Source organism: Rhincodon typus, chromosome 34, assembly GCF_021869965.1.
Source record: "Rhincodon typus isolate 14 chromosome 34, sRhiTyp1.1, whole genome shotgun sequence".
NCBI classification, from domain to species: domain Eukaryota; kingdom Metazoa; phylum Chordata; class Chondrichthyes; order Orectolobiformes; family Rhincodontidae; genus Rhincodon; species Rhincodon typus.
In genome coordinates this window covers 3,083,324-3,105,326 of record NC_063365.1, presented here as the reverse complement: position 1 = coordinate 3,105,326, position 22,003 = coordinate 3,083,324, and the positions used below count along the sequence as shown (strand labels likewise).

The window sequence follows — 22,003 nt, the reverse complement described above, 5'->3', positions numbered from 1 at the left end:
AGTCTAATTACTGGTCAGTGAATGATATTTTCTCCTGGTCTCTTAATTGTTTTATCTATTGTGCTCTGTTTAGCGCCATAGATCAAACAGAATCATCAGGGTGATTATCTGAGTCTGTTTACCGAGGAACATGAGGAGCTAGGGTCAGACCATCATCATGGCTGGTACAAGACATCCACATGTGGGGCACAGGCACACTCATTCTCACGCACTCTTTCATACATTCACACTCACAAACATATACATTTACGCTCAGACACATGCACTTGCACACACGTGTGCATTTCTCAAAGTCCCACACTCACTCACAAACTCGTTGTAGTCTCACTGTCTCAATCTCAAACACAATCACAAACACGTATGTACATAGTTACACTCAAGCACTCAAATATATACCCTTCTGATACACTGAGAGATTGATTCACACACGCACAGACATACAAACACACACACACACACACACACACACGCACACACACACACACACACACACACAGACACATAAGCCACCCAAAGGTTGCAGGAACAGCATCTCATATTTCGCTTGGGAACCCTGCAGCCCAATGGTATCAATGTGGACTTCACAAGCTTCAAAATCTCCCCTCCCCCTACCACATCCCAAAACCAGCCCAGCTTGTCCCCACCTCCCTAACCTGTCCTTCCTCCCACCTATCCGCTCCTCCCACCTCAAGCCCCACCCCCATCGCCTACCTACTAACCTCATCCCGCCCCCTTGACCTGTCTGTCCTCCCTGGACTGACCTATCTCCTCCCTAACTCCCCACCTGCACTCATCTTTACTGGCTCCATCCCCGCCTCTTTGACCTGTCTGTCTCCTCTCCACCTATCTTCTCCTCTATCCATCTTCTATCCGCCTCCCCCTCTCTCCCTATTTATTTCAGAACCCCCTTCCCCTCCCCCATTTCTGAAGAAGGGTCTAGGCCCGAAACGTCAGCCTTCCTGCTCCTCTAATGCTGCTTGGCCTGCTGTGTTCATCCAGCTCTACACCTTGTTATATCACATACATTAATGTTTGGTTGTGATTTCTCGATTGTATATAAGGTTTGTTTCTTTTCCTTTCAGGCCGTGATATGGCAAGTACAACTTTACCTGGCTACCCTCCACATGTTCCACCGACTGGGCAGGGCAGCTACTCCACCTCTACACTGGCTGGCATGGTACCAGGTAACTCAAACATTTAATGAGAAGCCTTCAAGTGAATGGTGACGAACGTTCAGCATTGTCCTGGGAAATCTTTCTCTGTGGCTATACCCCATTTCTGAGAGTGTGCCAGGTTTGCATGTTATTTTTGCAGCTGGATAGTCACCAGCAATGAGAGAGTGATAGTGCAGGGATGATGAATATTTCAAAGAGTATGAGATACAGTTGAACTGCTTGGTGGTGGCTGGATGTTTCGGCTGCAGAGCAATGTTATTGGGTCCAAAGTTGTGGTATTGTCTGGGACACCCTATGGAATGATGCAGAGAAAGGCTTTTGAGGTTTTGGCTACTTATTAATTTGTAATCCATTCATTTGTGGTTAAAAAATGTGATAATCAATCTCTTTGAAAGAAGAACAACCTAAAAGAACAAAAAGGCATTTGGTGACCCGTGCTTCAGTGCAGAGTGAAAACAGCTGGATTCCAATTATTTGATGTCAAAGAGTTGAATCATAGCATTTTACAGAGGGAAGCCATTGGCCCATCCTACATATCTCTGTGAAAGAGATATTCAGACCAAGTTTCCTTCCCTTGCTTTATCCCTAAACACTTCACTTGCTTATTTACCCATTTTACTTTTATTATCTACAATGGGTACTAATTCTGCAGGTTTTCTCTTAACAGACATAATCATAGTGACTAATTACAGCACAGAAGGAGGCCATTTGGCCCATCATGTTTGCACTGACTCTCCAAATGGACATTATGACAGTACTGCTCTACTGACTTTTCCCTGTAACTTTGCGCATTATTTCTCTTCAAATAATTACCTCTGCCCCCTTGAATGTCTCAACTGGCACTGACTCCCACCAAACTCTCAGGCATGCATTCCATACCTTAGCTACTTGCTATGTGAAAAAGCTTTTTTTCCTCAACTCACGTTCAGTCCTTTTGCAACCCACTTTAAATCTTTGCCCTCTTGTTTTTGATCCTTTGTTGAGTGACAAAAGTGTCTCCCTATCGACTTTATCCAGACTCCTCATGTTTTTGCAAAACTTCAGTCTCATCTCCTCGCCAAAGGTAACAGTCTGAACTTTTCCAATCTATTCATGTAACTTAAATTCCTCATCCCGAGTACGTGCACTAACGTCTCAGAAAGCATTTTCTGTTAATTCTTTTGGTGATGTTCTTAGACTGATGTTGCTATAGTCTCATGGGTCTCTCATGAAAGAAAAACAACCAGTGATGAGTTTAACCCCAGGGTCACCATGCCTCAGACAAGACGTGAGGTTGAGGAGGTACCTCAGCTCGTATAAGAATTGAACCTGCATTGTCGGCATCACTCTGCATTGCAAATCAGCCGTCTAGCCGACTGATCTAACCAAGTCCCATAGTCCCTGTCTCACTAATCAGCAGGAAAGGTTTTCTATATTCATTTTAACCAATGGTCTTCAAAACATGACCATTCCTTTTTGACCTCATATTAAACTTCTTTGGCTTAATGAAAAGAATTTCAGTTCAACTAACCCTTAAAGTTTTTGCAAAATGTTCTGTATCAAGGTGTTACCTTTTCAAAAGATTGGCCAAACTTCTGGATCCCTTGAAGGGAGGGAATGTCACCATTATGACTTTTGTTAAATCAGGAATGCTAGCATCAGAGCCCGTTAGAAGTCATCGTGATCAGGACTGCATTTAGAGGCACAATCATAGGAAGATTCCTTCAGAAGAGTGGGGCCTAGAAAAGGCTGGTTCAATTTTGCCTGAGAGGAGCTAAACCAGTGTAAAATGTCAAAGAACTTGAAGATCCAGTGTAAAGCAAGTTTCCAGACAAATTGCTGGGATGGTGGGACCGTTCTACTAAGAGACTGGGCCTTATTCTCTAGAACAACAACAAAGTTGCTGGAAAAGCTCAGCAGGTTTGGCAGCATCCGGTGACCCTTCCTCAGAACTGATGTGTTCTCTAGAGTTTGGTAGAGGCAATCTCATTCTTTCAAGGATCGACAGGATAGATTAAGTAAGGATGTATTCCCAGATTGGTAAGGTCCCGTATTAGGAGACACAGTTGCAGAATAGGAGGTCAGCTATTTATCTTAGAATCCCTACAGTGTGGAAACAGTCCCTTCAGCCCAACAAGTCCACACCGACCCTTACAGCATCCCACCCAGACCCGTCCCCCTATAACTCACCTAATCTACACATCCCTAGACACTATGGGCATTTGGCATAGCCAATCCACCTAACCTAGGCATCCTCGGACTGTGGGAGGAAACCCACACAGACACGAGGAGAATGTGAAAACTTCCCAGAGACAGTCGCCTGCGAGTGGAATCGAACCCGGGCCCCTGGCCCTGTGAGGCAGCAGTGCTACCACTGTGCCAACGTGCAAAGTACCATAGAATCGCTGCAGTGTGGAAACAGGCCTTTCGGCCCAACAAGTCTGCACCGACCCTCTGAACACCCAAACCCATTCCCCTTTCCTTTCCCTGTAACTCTGCTATTCCCATGGCTAATTTACCTAACTTACACACTCATTGCACACTATGGGTAATTTAGCACGGCCAATCCACCCTGACCTGCACTTCTTCGGACTGTGGGAGGAAGCTGGAGCACCCTGTGGAAACCCATGCAGACACAGGGAGAACGTGCAAACGCCACACAGACAGTTGCCTGAGGATGGAATCAAAGGAATCAGGCCCCAAGCGCTGTGAGGCAGCAGGATTAACTACTGAGCCATGCCAGAAACTATACTGAGCTGAAGAAGAATTTCTTCACTGAGAGCATAGAAACTCTTTGGAATTTTCCACTGCGGAGAGCTTTGGAGGTTGCATCATTGAATGTATTCAAGACAGAGATTGATAGGTTTCTAGATTTTAAAGTCAGCATGGTGAAGGATTTTATACTTATATCCTCTGGTCTGGGATATGGGAATAGTGCAGGAAAATAGTATGGAGGTAGGAGATAAACCATGGTCTGTTAATTGGCAATGTAGGTTCAAGGGGCTGAATGGCCTATTCTTGCTTCTGTTTCCCATATTCTGCAATCTTCAGTATTGTTTAAAAATCACATTGGAAATTGGTCCTGCCTACAAAACTGGACATGCCTATAGACTTTACCATGGCTAAATGCCATTAATCACTTACGGGCATCCCATGGCGAAGATTCTTTATATTAAGTTCTTTTTAGACACACAGAAACATGTTTTAAAAGTTTATTTTAAAGAAAATTAAAACAGATATACGTTACTAAGAAACTACTAAAGTGTACAAAACTTGTAAATGTTTCAGTATAGCTTTTAAATGTTGTTTTACTTGATTTAGAATTGGTTACTTAATATGTGGCGCACCTGACAATCATATTAAAACTTCAAATTTATAATGATCAACCCATTTTCAGCAATAACTATATCAATAAAACTGCACCAGGGTTATCAGTCTTAAATACATCAAACAGTAATTGTTAATGCAAAGAAAGGAAACAATCATGTTTTATTACATTTTATTACACCTCCCGATTGTGCTGGTTCATGGAAGATTTTATGTTTGTTGATTCAAAAAAGAAAGATTTGCATTTATATCACACCTATCATGACCACAGGACATCACAAAACACTTTGCAACCAATTAAGTGCTTTTTGAAGTGTAGTCGCTATTTTAATGTAGGAAACACAGCAGCTAATTTGCACACAGCAAGGTCCCACAAACAGCAATGTGATAATGAACAGATAATCTGTTTACTTTATGTGGATTGAAGGCTAAGTAGTATCTAGCATACCAGAGATAACTCCCTGAAATAATGCCTTGTGATTTTACTCCAAATTAAGGGGCCAAGTGTTGAAATGTTAATAGCGTTTCTCTCCCCACAGATGCTGTCAGTCCTGCTGAGTTTATCCAGTTTTTTACTTGAGACTTGTAAACCCACACGAAAGGGCAAATGGATTTTGAACAAAGAACAAACAATGACACAGCACAGGAACAGGCCCTTTGGCCCTCCAAGCCTGCGCTGACACATTTTGCCCTTCCATATTAAAACTGTCTTCACTTACAGGATCCGTATCCCTCTTAGGAGCAAAAACAGAAGTTGTTGGAAAAGCTCAGCAGGCCTGGCAGCATCTCTGAAGAAAAAAATCAGAGTTAATATTTCAGGTCCGGTGACCGTTCCTCAGAAACGGAAACAGAAGTTGCTGGAAAAGCTCAGCAGGTCTGGCAGCATCTGTGAAGAAAGAAAAATCAGAGTTAACGTTTCAGTTCCAGTGACTCTTCCTCAGAACCATTCTGAGAAAGGGTCACTGGAATACTTTTATTTCGTATCCCTCTATCCCTTCCCATTCATGTATTTGTCCAGGTGTTTCTTGGACGCTGCTATTGTGTCTGCTTCCACCACCTCCTCTGGCAACACATTCCAGGCACTCACCACCCTTTGTGTGAAAAACATGCCTCGCACATCTCTTTTAAACTTCTCCCCTGCACCTTGAATCTGTGTCCCCTAGTAATTGACCCCTCCACCCTGGGAAAAAGCCTCGTACTTTCCCCTCTACCCATGCCATTCACAATCATATAAACTTCTATCAGGTCGCCTCACAACCTCCTGAATTCCAGTGAAAACAAACACAGTCTATCCAACCTTTCTTCATGGCTAAAATCCCCCATACCAGGCAACGTCCTGGTAAAGCTTTTTGTACCCTATCCAAAGCAACCACATCCTTCCAGTAGTGTGGTGACCAGAACTGTACACAGTATTCCAAGAGCAGTCTAACCAAAGTTCTATAAAGTTGATTTTGATTTAACATTTCAACTAAAAGACAGAGCAGTGCTCTGTCAGTACTGCAATGGAGCATCAACCTTAATTTCTGCACTCAAGGATTGGATTGGAATGGAACTTGAATCTACAATTGTGGGAGCTAGTGAATGTAATTAAATAGATATGAAATAAAAAGCTAGGATTGGTAATGGTAAGCATGAGCTACTGAATTACTGATGTCATCATTAATGTCAGGAGGGAGACCTGCCAGCCTTACCCAGTATGACTCTCGTGTGATCAATGACAATTTTTCACTCCCCTCTGAAATAGCCCAGGAACTCATTTAGTTGTTAAGAAAGTGGCTGGAGTGTCAGTCTGTGTTAGGTGCTCAACTCCCTGGATTCTGGCTATGATCTAGGGCTGTGATTGGGCTCCTCTGATTTGGCCTGTGGCCAGTCACAGGACTGTGGCCAGTCATGGGACCATGTACAATCATGGGACTGTGTACAGTATTGGTCTTTTCAGTTAAGGAAGGATGAAAATGCGTTGAAAATGCTTCAGAGAAAGTTTACTCAATCAATACCTGGAATGAGTGGGTTGTCAGAAGAGAAAATGTTGGACAGCTAGGCTTGTATCCACAAGAAGTTAAGATGAGTAAGGAGACATGATTGAGACATATAAGATTCTAACAGGGTTTTATAGAGTGGTTGTAGACAGGATGTTTCCTCTGATGGAAGAATCTAGAACAAGTGATCACTGTTTAAAATGAAGGAGTTGTCCATTTAGGACAGAAACAGAGGAGATTTTTAAGAGTCTTTGGAACTTACTTCCTGAAAAGGCAGTGGAAGCAGAGTCTTTAAATATTGTTATGATAGCACTATTTGGCAGGGAGTACCAGGATTTTGACCCAGCAACAGTGAAGGAACAACAATCCAAGTCAGAATAGTGTGTGGCTCAGAGGGAAACTAGCACATCATGCTGTCCTTGTCCTTCTAGATGATAGAAGTTCCAGATTTGGCGGGTGATATTGAGGGAGGTTCGGTCAGTTACTGCAGTGTATCTTGGAGATGGTACACTCTGCTGCCACTGTGCTTCGGTGGTGAGAGGACTAAATGTTGAAGGTGGTGAATGGGTTGCCAAACAAGCAGGCTGTTTGGTCCTGGATGCTGTTTTTCATGTATTCCATGACATTTCTGACTTGTGCCTTATAGATGGTGGAAAGGCATTGGGGAGGCAGAAGGTGAATTACTCACTACATAATTCCTAGCCTCTGATCTGCCCTTGTAGCTGTAGTACTTACATGGCTGTTTCAATTCAGTTTTTGGTCAAGTATGACCTCCAGGATTCTGATAGTGGGGGATTCCGCATTGGCACTGATATTGACCATCAAGGAGTGATGGTTCGATTCTCTCTCATTGGAGATGATTATTGCTTGGCACTTGTGTGTAACAAATGTTACTGGCATCTTATCAGCCCAAGCCTGGAAGTTGTCCAGGTCTTACATTCGCAGGGACATGAGCTGCTTCAATATCTGAGGAGTCATGAATGTTGTTGAACAATAAAAAAAATACCATGATCAGGCAGAGCCAACATGGTTTTGTGGAAGGAAAGTTGTGTTTCATTAATTTATAGAGTGTTCTGAGGAAGTAAAAAGCAAGGTGGTTAAAAAGAAACCTGTAGATGTGGTACTCTAGGTTTTCACAAGGCCTTTCATTTGGTGCTGCCTCAAAGTTTACTACACAGAGTAAGATCACATGGCAGGTGGTTACATTTTAGCATGGATGAAGGATTGGTAAGCTAACAGGAGGCAAACAGTAGGGCTAATGGCTCGTTTTTTATTTGGCAAACTGTAACAAGTAAGGTTCCACAGGAATCAGTGTTGCACCTTCGATAGCTACAATCTATATCCTTTACTTTGATGAAGGGACCAAAGGTAACATAGATACATTTGCAGATTACACCAGGATACATCAGAAAGTAAATCTGGCAGATAGAATATAATGTGGACAAACATTAACTTGTTAATTTTGGCAAGAAGAATTGAAAAGCAGCATTTTATTTAACAAGAAAATCTGCAAAGTTGAACAGTTTTCTTTATTTCTTTATTTTTCTGCCTTTCTATTCTACGTTTTTATTTATTTTTCTGTGTTTTAAGATGGCACCGGAGAGTAGCAACACTGTACAACACTTTCCACTGTATTTTGTAACGAAATATGCATGACAATAAATAAATAAACAAAATTATTTAAGTAAAGCGAGTGCTAGCACATGAGTCACAAAAAGCCAGTGCATGGGTGCAACAAGTGGCAAGGAAGTAAGTTGTATGTCATTGCATAAAGCAAAGGAAATGGAATATAAAAGTTTGCAAGTTTTAATGCAACCTTATAGGATCTTGCTGAGACTGCATCTGCAGTACTATGTACATTTTTGGCCATTTTTAAAAAAAAATTATAATTGTATTAGAAGCAGTTCAGAGAGGGTTTACTCAACTGCTTCCTGAGATAAATGGCTTATCTCACGAGGAAAGGTTGAACACATTGGACCTATACCCATTAGAGTTTTGAAGACTGGGAGGTGATCCTATTGAAACACATAAGATGCTGAGAGGACTTGAAGTGTAGATAATTGGTAGATGCTTCCTCTGGTAATAGAGACTAAAACTAGGCAACGCAACCCACAATTTAGGAATGATGTTGCCCTTTTAAGAAAGAGATGAGGATAATTCTTCTGTAGAGTATCTGATAGAATACCATTTGGAAATCCAAATATGCTACATCTGCTGTTTCCTCTTCATCTATCCTACTTGTTACATCATCAAAGAATTATAATGCATTTGTCATTAATGGTTTCCCTTTAGTGAAGCTATGGGGATTCTGTTTGACTATAATATGTATTTTTAAATGATTTGCTGTTACATCCTTTATAATAGACTGTAGCGTTTTCACAATGACAGAAGTTAAGCTAGCTGGCCTATAGTTGCCTGTTATTGTCTCCTTTCTGTTTTGAATAAAGATATTTCATTGGCAGCCTTCCAATCCTCTGTGACTTTTCCAGAATCCAGTGATTCTTGGAAGATTACTACCAGTGCATCCACAATCTCTGTAGCTACAACTTTTACTATTGTAAGATGCATCCAATCAGGTACTTACTGGCCGTTAGACCCATTAGTTTCCCTTATAATTCTACTAGCTATTGTATTTCTTCTTTCCCAACTTTTACCCATTGTTTATATAATATTTTTTGAAATGCCATTATTGTTTTCTGCCTGAAGATTGGTGCAATTATTTATTTAACTCTTCTTCCATTTCCTGGTTCCCAATTATTCTTTACCCAGGCTCATCCTCCAAGGAGCCCAAGCTCACTTTGGCCTCACTCTTCCTTTTTTGTACATCTAAAGAAGGTTTTACTATCTGTTTATACATTACTTGTTAGTTTCCCCTCAAAGTCTTCTCCCTCTTTCTTTTTCATCATTATGTTCTTTTCTCAAAAAAATAACACTTTTCCAATCCTCTGATTTATGCCTAAATGTTTCCACATTGTATGTTTTGCCTTTCAATTTGACACCAAATTTTTGACGGACAAGGCAATGAAGTACAACAGAGAGCAAATAAGAAAGTGGAAATGATACCACAACTAGATTGGCCACGATCTTATCAAATGGAAAAACAGGCTCCAAGCTAAGCAAGGGGGTTAGAATTCCGAAATACAGGATACAGCTGGCCTCTGTGATATTGAAAGCAGCAAATTGCATCCTGCATGAGGCTCTCTGGAAAAGGAGATGAAAGCCATCTTAAGATTTGTAAGTCACAGCACCACGGCCCTAATTTTAAGGTCTATGTCACTGAAATTCCAAATGATAGGCCTAACTAGGCCAAAGGATACAGGAGCAGAATTGGGCCACTCAACCCATTAAGTCTGCACTGCCATTCAATCATGGATGATATGTTTTTCAACCCCATTCTCCTGCCTTCTCCTGTAATGTTTGATCTGCTTACTAGTCAAGAACTATCTATGTCTGTCTTAAATACATTAAATTACTTGGCCTCATCAGCCATCTGTAGCAATGAATTCAAAGGCAGGGAGACATATCAGGGCCTTATCAGACCTTACTGACAACTTATCAGACCACATTTGGAGTACTGTGAGCAGTTTCACAGAATCTGCAGATTCATCACCTTCTGAATGAAGAAATTCTTCCTCATCTCAGATCTAAAAGGATGTCCCTATATTCTGAGGCTGTGCTCTCAGGTCTTAGTCTCTCCTATGAGTAGAAATGTCTTCTCCACATCCACTCTATCCAGGCCTGTCAGTATTCTGTGAGTTTCAATCAGATTCTCTCTCATCCTTCTAAACTCCATCAAGTATAGACCCAGAGTCCTCAATAACTCCTTATATGACAAGCACTTCATCCCCAGGATCATAATTTTGTAAATCTGAGAAGGTTCTGATAAGTTTCTCTGCCTTTTAACTTATTGTGGGGCAGGAAAGGCAGAGAGAGATGGGGAGCGAAAGAGATAACAACAGGCATGAGATGAAAAGCAGAGAGGTGGTTACTAATGTTAAAGAAGGTGTGTCACAGAGAGGAAAACAGGAATAGACTTATGTTAATGTGGAGACAGTGAGCTGGCTGGCATTAACAGAAGGCAGGCAGTTGGGAAAAATCCAGTGTTGGAAAGCAAATTGAACATGTTTGATTACTATCTAGAATGAGATAAGATAGTTCCTTCCAGTCACATATCACCCCAGAGCTCATTATCCAACACACATTTTCCCGAGTCATCGATAAACACTGTTGTGAGCTGTGCAGCTGCTGTGGAGCAAATCTGGTTCCCTGTACTTAACCTGCGGTTCAGGTTCAAGAAGAGCGTTTCAGGGTCACAGAATAGAAGAAAAGTGTTTAAATCACAATCTTGAGCTTGAGTCACAGCCTCTCTGTCTCCATCCCAGGACTTTCACTTGCATGCCAATCAATCCTTGCACTCAGGTCCTAGGAGCTTTCAAACTTCGTGTGTGGAACAAACATTGGCAGCAAGTCCTGGATGAGACCGGATTACTTGTTCCTGGGAAAGTCGTTATACATTATTGAATCTTCTGCCTTCACCCTTTTGTGTGCCAGATTTATCAAACCCCACTTACTTGCAACGAGAATCACACTTCTTTTAAATTATATTTGTATTTAATTGTCTCACTCACTGCATATAAACAGATTCAATCTTTTGATTATAGTTTTGTTTCTAACATGTGGTGTCTGTAGTTAGATTTGAAGGCCTTACGGGTAACACTTCTGATGGGGAATTGTTGACACAGGAGGTCAGCTACAATTGTTCCATCCAGAAAATTACAGGAAACATTACAGAGAATGTGCATTCCCAAATAGAGGCACCACGGCAGGAGTGATATTAGTAAAATCAATCCTGTAACCCTCATCAAAACTCTCACTGCAGTGCATGGAATAAAGTTTTGCATTTGTTTAAATTAAACTGTCTGATAGTTTAACTAAAGAAGCTGAGCTTCACATTGTGTGTGGTCATGAGGGGCTTTAATAGAGATTGAATCAGTAAGACCATTGACCATAGCTTGTGCTAAACCTGTTTGTTGTCATCATGTGCCCAGTCCGACCCTCTCCCCATCCCATTTAAGAAGAAGGAAACTTAGCAGCCTTTGTTACATTCCTTCCTTGGAGTGCAGGAAGGGTCCCGAAATGTCAACTTTCCCACTCCTCTGATGCTGCCTGGCCTGTTGCGTTCCTCCAGCTTCACACTGTGTTATCTCATAGCTGACCTTATAGAGGTTTACAAAATCATGGGAGGCATAGATAAAGTGAATAACCAGTCTTTTCCCCAGGGTAGGGGATTCCAAGACTAGAGGGTATAAGTTTAAGGTGAGAAGGGAAAGATTTTAAAGGGACCTGAGGGGTAATTTTTTCACACAGGTGGTGATGTGTATATGGAATGAGCTGCCAGAGGAAATGGTAGAGACTGGTACAATTGCAGTTTCAAAGACATTTGAATAGGTACATGAATAGGAAAGATTTACAGGGATATGGGCCAAGCACAGGCAAATGGGACTAGTTCAGTTCAGGAAACCTAGTCAGCATGGATGAGTTGGGTCGAAGGGTCTGTTCCATGCTGATACCTGTATGACTCTAATTTGGTACAAACCTATCCTGCCTGTGATTATCATGAAGAAGAGGAAATCAAAGAAACCACTGGGCTTCTACCATGCAAGCGTAATACTGTCTTTGACACACATTTTTTCTAATTAAAGACAGTAATAAAATATTTAACAGAAATACTCTGCCTCATTCATGGGTCCATCTCCAACTAAATTTCATCAATCAATCTCACTGGTGTATATCCATGGTTTTAATCATTGAGAGTGATTCCATTGTGTCTATGGACAATGTTACTCTTTATTTTTAACTCCTGTGGTGTTGGCACTTCCCACATAGGATCAGCCATGATCCTATTGAATGATGGAGCAGGCTTGAGGGGCCAAACGCCCTCCTCCTGTTCCCGTTTCCTATGGCCTTTGTTGATGTGTAATTTAATTGTATTGATGCAGCAATAGTCTTCTGCAGGAGCAATGCCTGCTGCTGCCGCAAGGGTTGATTGAGGCAAGTGTCAGATTCATTTGATGGGAATCTACAATGGGACATGCAAGGGAATGGGATAGAAAGACATGCTGCTGGAATACGATGAAGAGGCTGGAAGGAGGTTCGTGTGGACTAGTTTTGGGCTGGAAGGCTTATTTCTATGTTGCAGATTTGATGTAGATCTATATAACTCGAAGACCAGAGGTGAAACCCACCAGGGCCAGTTGGGGCAGGTGAGTGAGGTGAGGGTGAATTTGGAGGCTGCAGCTTAAAACTCTGCTCTTGACACTCAAAAGATGGATGGAACACTTCTTTCTCATGTGTTAAACCCTACCTCTTTACAGAAGGGTGCTATGCGGCAAAATCAAACCATAGCAGACATCCTGGCAACTCTAAAGCAGCATGGCAGACCCCCACAGGGGTTTCACATTGGTTTAGGAACAGCTGCCCTCCCAGAAAGTTAATTCGGTCAAATGCATCATGTTAAACTCACCACCAGACGTCCCTCTCTAATGTGAGAGCAGTCCGGTAGTCCCATGAGACTATAGCAACTTTACTCCATTGAACTAAATAGGGCTCAGGCAATTAAGATTCTAAATGTATTACTTGGAACATGTTGTTTCACTCTCATTAAATTAATTTTTTGCATTTCTAGAGCATGCCAATGGCAAATCATTCCCAATGTTTTTCACTCTTCAAGGAATGAAATTGTCCTGATGCATGTTTTAAACTTATCCTTGATCCATTCAGCTTTTGTTCTCCCGTTCTAGTTTCCTGCCTCACTATGTCACGATGACCCCTCGTCAGTATACATATGTTAATATTAACTTTCATCCCAATCAGTGGAATTTTACAGTTCCCCATTGGCAGGCTCATAAATTGCTGCACATGACCTGCCCACTGACTGCTGGGATTTGATGGGACATGTGGGGGATTTCAGGATACACTCTCCCACCCCTACAGTTGGTTTGATTAATGCCCACTTAAGTGACTAACTAGTCCCTTAGAAAGGAACCAAAAGGCATAGGAACAGAAGAAGCTCATTTAGCCCATCAAGCCTGCTCTGCCATTCAATGGAATCATGGTTGATCTGATAATCCTCAACTCCAGTTGGATAGTAAATAGAGGATAGTAAAATGTAGGGTATGCAGGGTAGATTGATCTTAGTAGGATAAATAGGTCAGCACAACATCGTGGGCCGAAGGGCCTGTACTGTGCAGTACTGTTCTATGTTCTATGTTTTGTTTGCTCCACTTTCCTGTCTTTCCCCCAAAACCCTTGATTCCCCTTCCTGATTAATAATTTGTCTATCTCAATCTTGAATATACTTAATGACCCACCCTTGACAGCCCTCTGTGGTAAAGAATTCCACAGATTCCTTCCCTTCTCAGAGAAGAAATTCCTTCTCATCTCTATCTTAACTGTGCGATCCCTTATTCAGAGATTATGGCGCTGGTCCTAGATTCTTCCAAAAGGGGAAACAACCTCTCCATATCCAGCCTGTCAAGTCTTACAGTCTTTTACAGAAAGTGATGTCTTGATCTTTGTTGGACCTGATGATGAGTGAAACATCGAAAATAGCAAAGGAGTAGCCCATTCAGCCCTTCAGATTGAAACCAGCCAGATCACCTGGTGTCAACCCAGCATCTCAGCTCCAGAACATCTGTTTGGGAGTTTCTCAGAGTTCTGTCCTACCCTTCAGCTGCTTTATCTTCTTTCCATCATAAAGTCAGAAGTGAGGATGGATACTCAGCAGCAAACAATATGCAGCCACATTCATGACTCCTCAGATTCTGAAGCAGCCCATGTCCAAATACAACAAGAACTGGACAAGGCCCCAGTTTGGGCTATAAGTGGCAAGTGTCACAAACAGAGTGGAAATGGGGTGAATTTAAATTATGATTGCTTTACTCATCTTAGGCTTAGGACAGTGAGCTAGTGTTTGCTTTCCTTTTTTCCCTTTTTATTACTATCTCTAACTGAGGTTAGCTAAAAGGTGTTCCCGAAGCCTTGTTTGCGATTCCATGTTTTGAAATAAACCCTGAGTGTAACTGTTTAGTCAAAGATTGGATTTATCAACAAAACATTCAAAAACACGGGGGAATTGCTTCACTGCTCCATCTATGCATACCTACACTCAGGAAATTTATTAAGGCAGGACAGAAGTGGAGATAATTTACAAATTTCAAGTGTTGGATTAATCCAAAGTTATTTTTAAAAATCAGTTCACATGAGTTACAGCTTGCCAGACAGAAATGTCCAGTAGTAGGTTCCTTGGTGAGCTGGGCCCAATGATGTCCTTTCTTGCGGTAAAAATCTCGGCTCTTTCCAACTAGCAGCACTGAGACAGAGATGGAGTCCGAAGAAAGCTCAGCCTCGACCCCTGCTCTCCCTCTGGAGAGCAACTGACTTGGAATCCCAGTATTGCATAGTTAAGCAATTCAGCAAACTCCTATTTTAGTCATGAGACAAAGTCAGACAACATCTCTTACATATGTACCTTTATTTTTAATCCAGGCCTCCTTTCAGTGTACATACATAATGCTTATTCTCATTCTCATGGTGTCGTCTGGTTGGTATCACTGTTGCCTTGTGAACCTCAAGGTTCCATGATGAAATTCCAGCTCAGTGTTAAGGATGCCCTGCATTGTTGGTGGTGCCGGTCTTTATGATAAAATGTTAAACCTAGTCTCTGCTAATTTGGGGAGGGAGTAGGGGTAAAAGATCTCATGGTGCTATTTTGTAGAAAAACAGAGGAATTATACTCAAGTCTTACTTATTTTTATCTCCTAGTCAACAACGTTGAAAAGAGACAGATTACTTAATTATTCTCACTTTACTGTTTATGGGATCTTACTGTGTGAAAATTCACTGCTGTATTTCCTGCACTGCAGCAGTGACCTCACTTCAGAAACTCTTTCCAATGAGTTCTAGCAGCAATTCAGTGTTAGAGCTAAACCAAAGTAATAAATGTAAGAGAAACAGTCCAACCGTGGACACACAACTCACAACTCAATGAAAAGTCTCCATTTTCTGAAGAAGGGTCCTAACCCGAAATGTCAACTTTCCTGCCCCTCTGATGCTGCCTGACCTGCTGTGTTCCTCCAGCTCCACACTGTGTTGTCTCTGACTCCAGCACCTGCAGTTCTTGCTATCTCCAAATTATTTTCTGCTTTTTTTTAAAAGCATTTTCTTCCTCCTTTCTTTCCTTAGGTAGTGAATTTTCGGGAAACCCTTACACCCATCCACAGTACACAACCTACAATGAAGCCTGGCGTTTCACTAACCCGGGATTACTAAGTGAGTATTTTCTGGATCATTGCTGTTAGCAGTTTGTGCCTCTTGCTTCAGAAAGACCTTTCTAAATGTGATACAGGTTTAAGAACTACGAACGAATAGATTCATTTTTAAAAACTGGGCTCATGCACTGTGAATGCTACTGCTTCGGTTTTCCTATATATTTTGATGTTTGTTTCACTTTCCCTCAAATAAATATCCATTTGAATTCCTGAATTAATTTATGTTTGGGTTTCCCTTGCTGGATCAATGAATGGGTGCACTCCATCGTGTAGGATTGTATCAGGACCCTGTACAATACTGAGTTTGATAATTTCAGCTATGACAGCAATGATGGTGGTGGGATTTGTAAAGGGGCAATGGTGGTCAATATTGCTCGCTGAGCCAGGATTAACCAGGTAGGCTTCCCAAGATTGGCTGCTACCCCACAGCACAGCTGATCATGAAATATAGGACATGATCAGGATGAGCTGTGAGGGCTCCCACAGTTGATTAGCCTGCCGATTTTTTTTACCTACTTGTGGGCTGTGCCTCAGCAAGCTGTTTCCATCTCTGAGACCTGGCCCAGCCAGGGGTCAGAACATTCAAACTGCACAATTAAAAACAAATCCATTTTTAGCAAATTACTGGGTGTTGTTAACTTTTGTTTGACCCGCAAACACCTGGATTTAAAAATACCCACAATGTTACTCAACAATTTTACAACTGAAGCCCTTGTCATCACAGAGAATAGGAACTCTGTTCCTGTAATCAAAGCTACCGTTTGCTGTGAACGGGCAGGGAATGGAACATTATGCATTTCAGATACCCAAGGTCCACATCAAATGCTTTTTGCTTCATCCTAGAATGAAAGGGAGGTATCCTCCGCTCTGCCCCTACCTCAGAAGAATGACTGCAATATTTCCCACTTCAGTCATTGTCTGTGTGAACCCACCCGTCAATGTGGCTCTGTAGGTCTACACCAAATAGAAACTAGTTTGCAAATGCTCTAACTTGTTTCATATAGACATGCAGACAGCAAACAGAAAGAGCTTTGTCCTGCTAGTCTGGGTGGGATTTGAGTTCAGGTCCCAGAGGTAAAGTGATAGTGTCTCACCCACTATTCAGCTCATTCTGTTTAAAGCTGCTTTAATCTTCATGGAGGGCAGGCAAAATGATGCATATTCCTTCTTATTCTAGTTGAATAGGCCTCACTGATATCAGCAGTGTTATTGCTACCCAATCCCCAAACCCTGAGACTTCACAATGAGAAGTCTTTGAGCAAACTCATGGCTAATGGGTTTGAAGTTAAACTCAGTTTAAAATTCTCATCCTTGTTTTCAAATTTCTCCATTATCTCAACTCAAACTATTTTCATCCTCCTGGCTGGCTCAGTGGTTAGCACTGCTACCTCACAGCGTCAGAGACCTGGATTTGATTCCAGCTTTGGGCGACAATCTGTGTGGAGTTTGCACATTCTGTTGTGGGTTTCCTCCGGGTGCTCCAGTTTCCTTCCGCAATCCAAAGATGTGCAGGTTAGGCAGATGGGCCATGCTAAATTGCCCTATAGTGCCCAAGGATGTGCAGGCTAGGTAGATTAGCCATAGGAAATGCAAACTTACAGGGATAGGGTAAGGGGTTGTGTCTAGGTGGGATTTTCTTCAAAAGGTCGGTGTGGACTCGATGGGCTGAATGGCCTGCTTCTACACTTTAGGGATTCTCTGATTCCTTTTCTTCTGGCTAGTTGCATGTTCCCATCACTGATGATTGTGCCTGAGTGCACAACTGTGGCCTTCCCTCTTAAACTCTCCACCTCCATACCTCTCCCCGCTTAAAATGCTGTTTAAAACTTACCAATGGACCAAGCTTTATCATCTGTTTTAATATTTCCTTAAATGGCTCGGTGTGTTTGATAACACTCCTTTGAAGCACCATAAGATCAGAAGTAGACCATTCAGTCCATTGAGTCTGCTCTGCCATTCAGTGAGATCACGGCTGATCTGGAAATCCTCAATTCCGCTATCCTGCCTTTTGAAGTGCTATACAAATGCAAGTTGTTGTTGACATAAAGCCTTGGAAATGAATTTGAGCTGAAGAGGGCTTACTAGTTTGATTGGACTGTCAGAAATTTACGACATGACAAAAAGGAATTCCACTATTGTTGAAACCATTCTGAGCAGTGCCACGAACAGAGCATTTGGCTCTGGCACACTGTCCGCAGCCAACTTGCTCGGGTGTCTTTCACTCATGTCAACTCTATATCATCCCTATTATAGGTATTGCCACATAACTCAGTAAATAAAAATTGAGGCCAATTGCCACTCTTTGGTTTCCCAGCATTTCCTGGGAAGATTCAGAGCAGAATAGGTAGAAATCTGAGAGGTGCCAAAAATGTCAAAGAGTGACAGGCAAGGAAAAGATCTTATGAACATAACAATTGGGAGCAGGAGTAGGTCATTTGACCCCTCCAACCTCTTGCATCATTGAATATAATCTGATTTTGGCCTCAACTCTATATTCTCATCTACCCTCAATAACCTTTGGTTCCTTTGTTAGTCAAGAATCTCTGTCATAAAAGTATTCAGTGATCCTATCTCCATGCTGTCTTGGGAAGAGAGTTCCAAAGGCTCTTAAACCTTTGAGAGAAAGGAAAAGTTAGGCCCTATTCAACTTGACCCATATAGATACAACTGCTCTTACATCCTTACATTGTCATTATCCATCAACTACACCCAGTTGGAGTAGATGGGGGTCTGGTGTGGTGTCACTGGACTAATAATCCTATGACCAAGGCTGATAATCTGGGGACATGGGTTCAAATGCCAGTTCAGCAACTGGGGGTCATTAAATTTGATCAGTAAATCTTGACTGTAAAGTCAGTCTCAGTAATGGGCCCCAGGACAGCTGTCATCAGTTGGTGTAAAAACCTGCCTAGTTCTCGAAAGGAAATTTGCTGTCCTTACCCGGTCTGGCCCACATGTGACTCCAGGTCTGCAACAATTATGGTTGGGTCTTGACTTCCTTCTGAAATGGCCAAGCAATAAGGGAGAAGCAATGAAGGCTGGCCTTGGCAGCTGTGACCACGTCCCATGAAATAATAAAAAGGAGGTGGAGAGGAGGAAGCCCCCTGGTCAATTTGGGGTAAAGAAAATTTCTGAGGAGATCGAAACTGGGGTGGATGATGATATGTCGGTGCATAAAAGCAGACCTGGGCACAGAGAGCTGATTGTCCTCATGAAATAACCAAGTCAAGCCCACTTTCTCTTGGGTGGGCACTGTTTGCTGATAAGTTTTATATGTCCTTCCAACTGGTCCATCTTCTCCTGTGTTAACTTTCAGGTTCCCCTTATTATTATAGTGCCGCATCCAGGGGTGCTGCACCCCCCACTGCTGCCACTGCCTATGACCGCCACTAGTTACTATGGCAACCACATGAAACTGCAAGATGAATCTCTTGGGCTCCACATTGTACCAGTCTGATCAATTTCAACAGTTGGGATGAAGAACTGGAAAACTTAGAAAACAAAATTGTTAATCTGTGAGAGTGGTGGAAGGACAGATAATTGAACATCCATTCTGAGCAACGTGGAATACCCTGATTTTGGCTGTTTCTCCTTCAAACTGTGGTGCCATTGGTATATTTAAACTTTTGGCTTTATTTCCCATTTCAGCCCCATTGGTTCCTATTGACTGGACTGAAAAAAAAAGATAAAGAAAAGGAAACAAAATAGCTCATATATAGATATATATATATGCGTATATCGTAATGAACGGATTGATTTAAAAATACATTAACAAAAAAAAGCTGCTTCAGTGCTTCAAAACATTAACTTGGCATTTGGACGAGCTCATGCTCCCATGTTTAATTTGGTGATTGCAATGATTCCAAATATATCTATAGGCCTAATGAAACAACAATGAAAGAACATCTGTTGTTTACATGAAGACCATGTCTGGGAAGGCAACAGCGACATGACAACTGGTGGGTTAATCAAACGGACTCATTCCTCGCTGCATCATGTTTACAAGACAGCCTATCTCAAAACTCTGGCTGAGTGTTGACTCCTGGTGTAATGGATGGAGGGAATGCACCACACACTCTGTAGCCTTGCTGCCCACCCCTGTGTGGCATCTCTGGCCCTTCCTCCCCTCACACCTGCTACCCCAACCCCCTTCCCGCTCAGGGTCAGGGGAGGCTCTTGCTGGTACATATGCCGTCTCCTAGTTGCCCCCTTGGCTGCACCATTGTCCCTCACATCCCTCCTCCCAGACTGGACCCACCGAGCTCTGTTGAGCTCTCTGCTCCTGGCGATTCTCCAGATACATTGGTTCCTATGACATGCAGTCTTTTCAGGAAATGACCAAAAGCAGTAAGCGCTACCTGTGAGAAGCACCCGAGAGCCACACTTAACCATTCAAACCCCAACACACTTAACGTGCAACGGTTCTCAGTAAATTCGATTGTGTTTCGCTTCCGGAGTTGATGATGGAAGGTATAGAATGAAGACCGAAAAGCAGTTTACTTTCTTCAACAGACCGATCTTGGATGAATGAAGGAAAGGCCACATAATAGCTGATGTTTCCATGTACTTTTTTTGCACTAGCTATCTGATTGTACCAATTATGGCTGCAATGGGTTTGGAGTTGGTAAGGGGCACCGATTTCTGCAGTAGAACGACATCGTTAAAAATGCTTTCCTTTCTAAGAAAGAAAAGAGTCAAATAGGCACTTAATTGGCTTGTATTTTGAGTTTACAGTTACTGCACTCCAGTGGTGAAAGGTATTAATGAAGCCTGTAGATAGACATTACAAAATAGCTATATGCTTTGGCAGTCACAGTAAACCCTGCCTTCTGACTACCTGCCAGAAACCAGAGCTTCCATACACAACAGAATTAAGAGCAAGGTTATCTTAGAATGATTCTGATGGTGGGGTAACAGGGGTGGAATATTCACTGAGCTCTCCAGATTGTTGCTTGCGCTTATTGTGGTAGTACAGATTGACAATGTGTTCTCCACTACACATACTTTAATCTGTGAACTGACATAAAAAGCCTGTGTTCTGGAGGTTGCTTTGTTCTGCGTCCTCACCACTTCTTATCTGCATGCGAGTGCAAAAAAAGAACAGGCATTTCATACACACACGTATAGATAGACAGACACACAAATACACATATACAGACAGACATGCATGCACACACATACAGGCAGACAGGCATATAAACAGGCACATTCGGACAGACACACAGGTACACACGAACAGACAGGTCTACAAATACACATGAACAGACAGACATACAAATACACACATACGAAGAGACATACAAGCACACACACACGCACACACACAGACCAAACGCACGTACATACAGACAGGCATGTGCAAACACTGGAGGATCTCTCTTTCCCCCGCTCCGCACCCTCAACAGAACTCCAAACACAATTCTTAAAGAGTCACAGACAGCACAATATTCACTGCCACAGCTCCCCAATGCTTTTGTTTGTCTCTTTCCTGACCTGTTCACGAAGGCAGGTACAACCCACTTGGGTACAACTTTATAAAATTAATTGGGGGGAGTGGGTTAGGGGGAAGAGAGAGGTTGGGGGGTTACAGGTGGGTGGGATGGAGAGTCAGAGGCAGGGGTAGGGAGGAAGTTATCAAGAAAGAGACACACAAACGTTGCATGGTAAGGGACAACCTACTTGGTACTGCACTCTGAAACAACTGATTAAAAAAGTGAATGTAATTTTTATTGCAACATTTGCCAAAGACTCGGTTATTATTAGGTTTTTATTTACAGGATGTGTATGCATTGATTGTAAATCAGTATTATACTACTACATAAGAGATTTGGAATTTATATGATAATATGCAGCTGAATCTTCAATGTGCATATTATATGACAATAGAACTGTGTAGAAGGAACTGTGGAAAATAATAATCCCAGCAATTACGTAATGTATTGTTACTTGCAAAGGAAGGATTGCTGCTTTGTAGGATGATATTTGCTTATAATGTGAAGAAATTCCTCTTGTATATATACATCACAGCTGCATCTATTAGCGAATACACTGATACAGCAGTGTCTTGTAGATTTACTGACAAAAGACAAAAAAAATCAGCACCTGTTCTGTTAAAAGTGTTTTTGTGTTTCCTACAATGTTCAAATAAAGCACAGCATGGCCCTTTATTCTGGTGGGCACACAGTGCTGAGGAAAGGTAGTCTTTCACACTGGA

At 42.1% G+C, this 22,003-nt stretch overlaps 1 protein-coding gene across 8 annotated transcripts in view; it reads left to right on the top strand.

Annotated features, from left to right (window-relative positions):
• The window catches only part of LOC109918539 (paired box protein Pax-2), a 219,620-nt gene extending 198,617 nt beyond the window's left edge, over positions 1-21,003 (top strand). For 5 of the 8 annotated variants that reach the window (XM_048616424.1, XM_048616429.1, XM_048616428.1 and 2 more), the window contains 3 exons: positions 1,083-1,184; positions 15,704-15,790; positions 19,125-21,003. In XM_048616424.1, the coding sequence (XP_048472381.1) occupies positions 1,083-1,184; positions 15,704-15,790; positions 19,125-19,246 (311 nt within the window). In that variant the 3' untranslated portion in view covers positions 19,247-21,003. Of the gene's footprint in view, positions 1-1,082; positions 1,185-15,703; positions 15,791-19,105 lie in introns of all 8 variants that reach the window. The other 3 variants (XM_048616430.1, XM_048616427.1, XM_048616426.1) reach the window with 1 other exon arrangement.
• Positions 21,004-22,003: the final 1,000 nt, after the last annotated feature.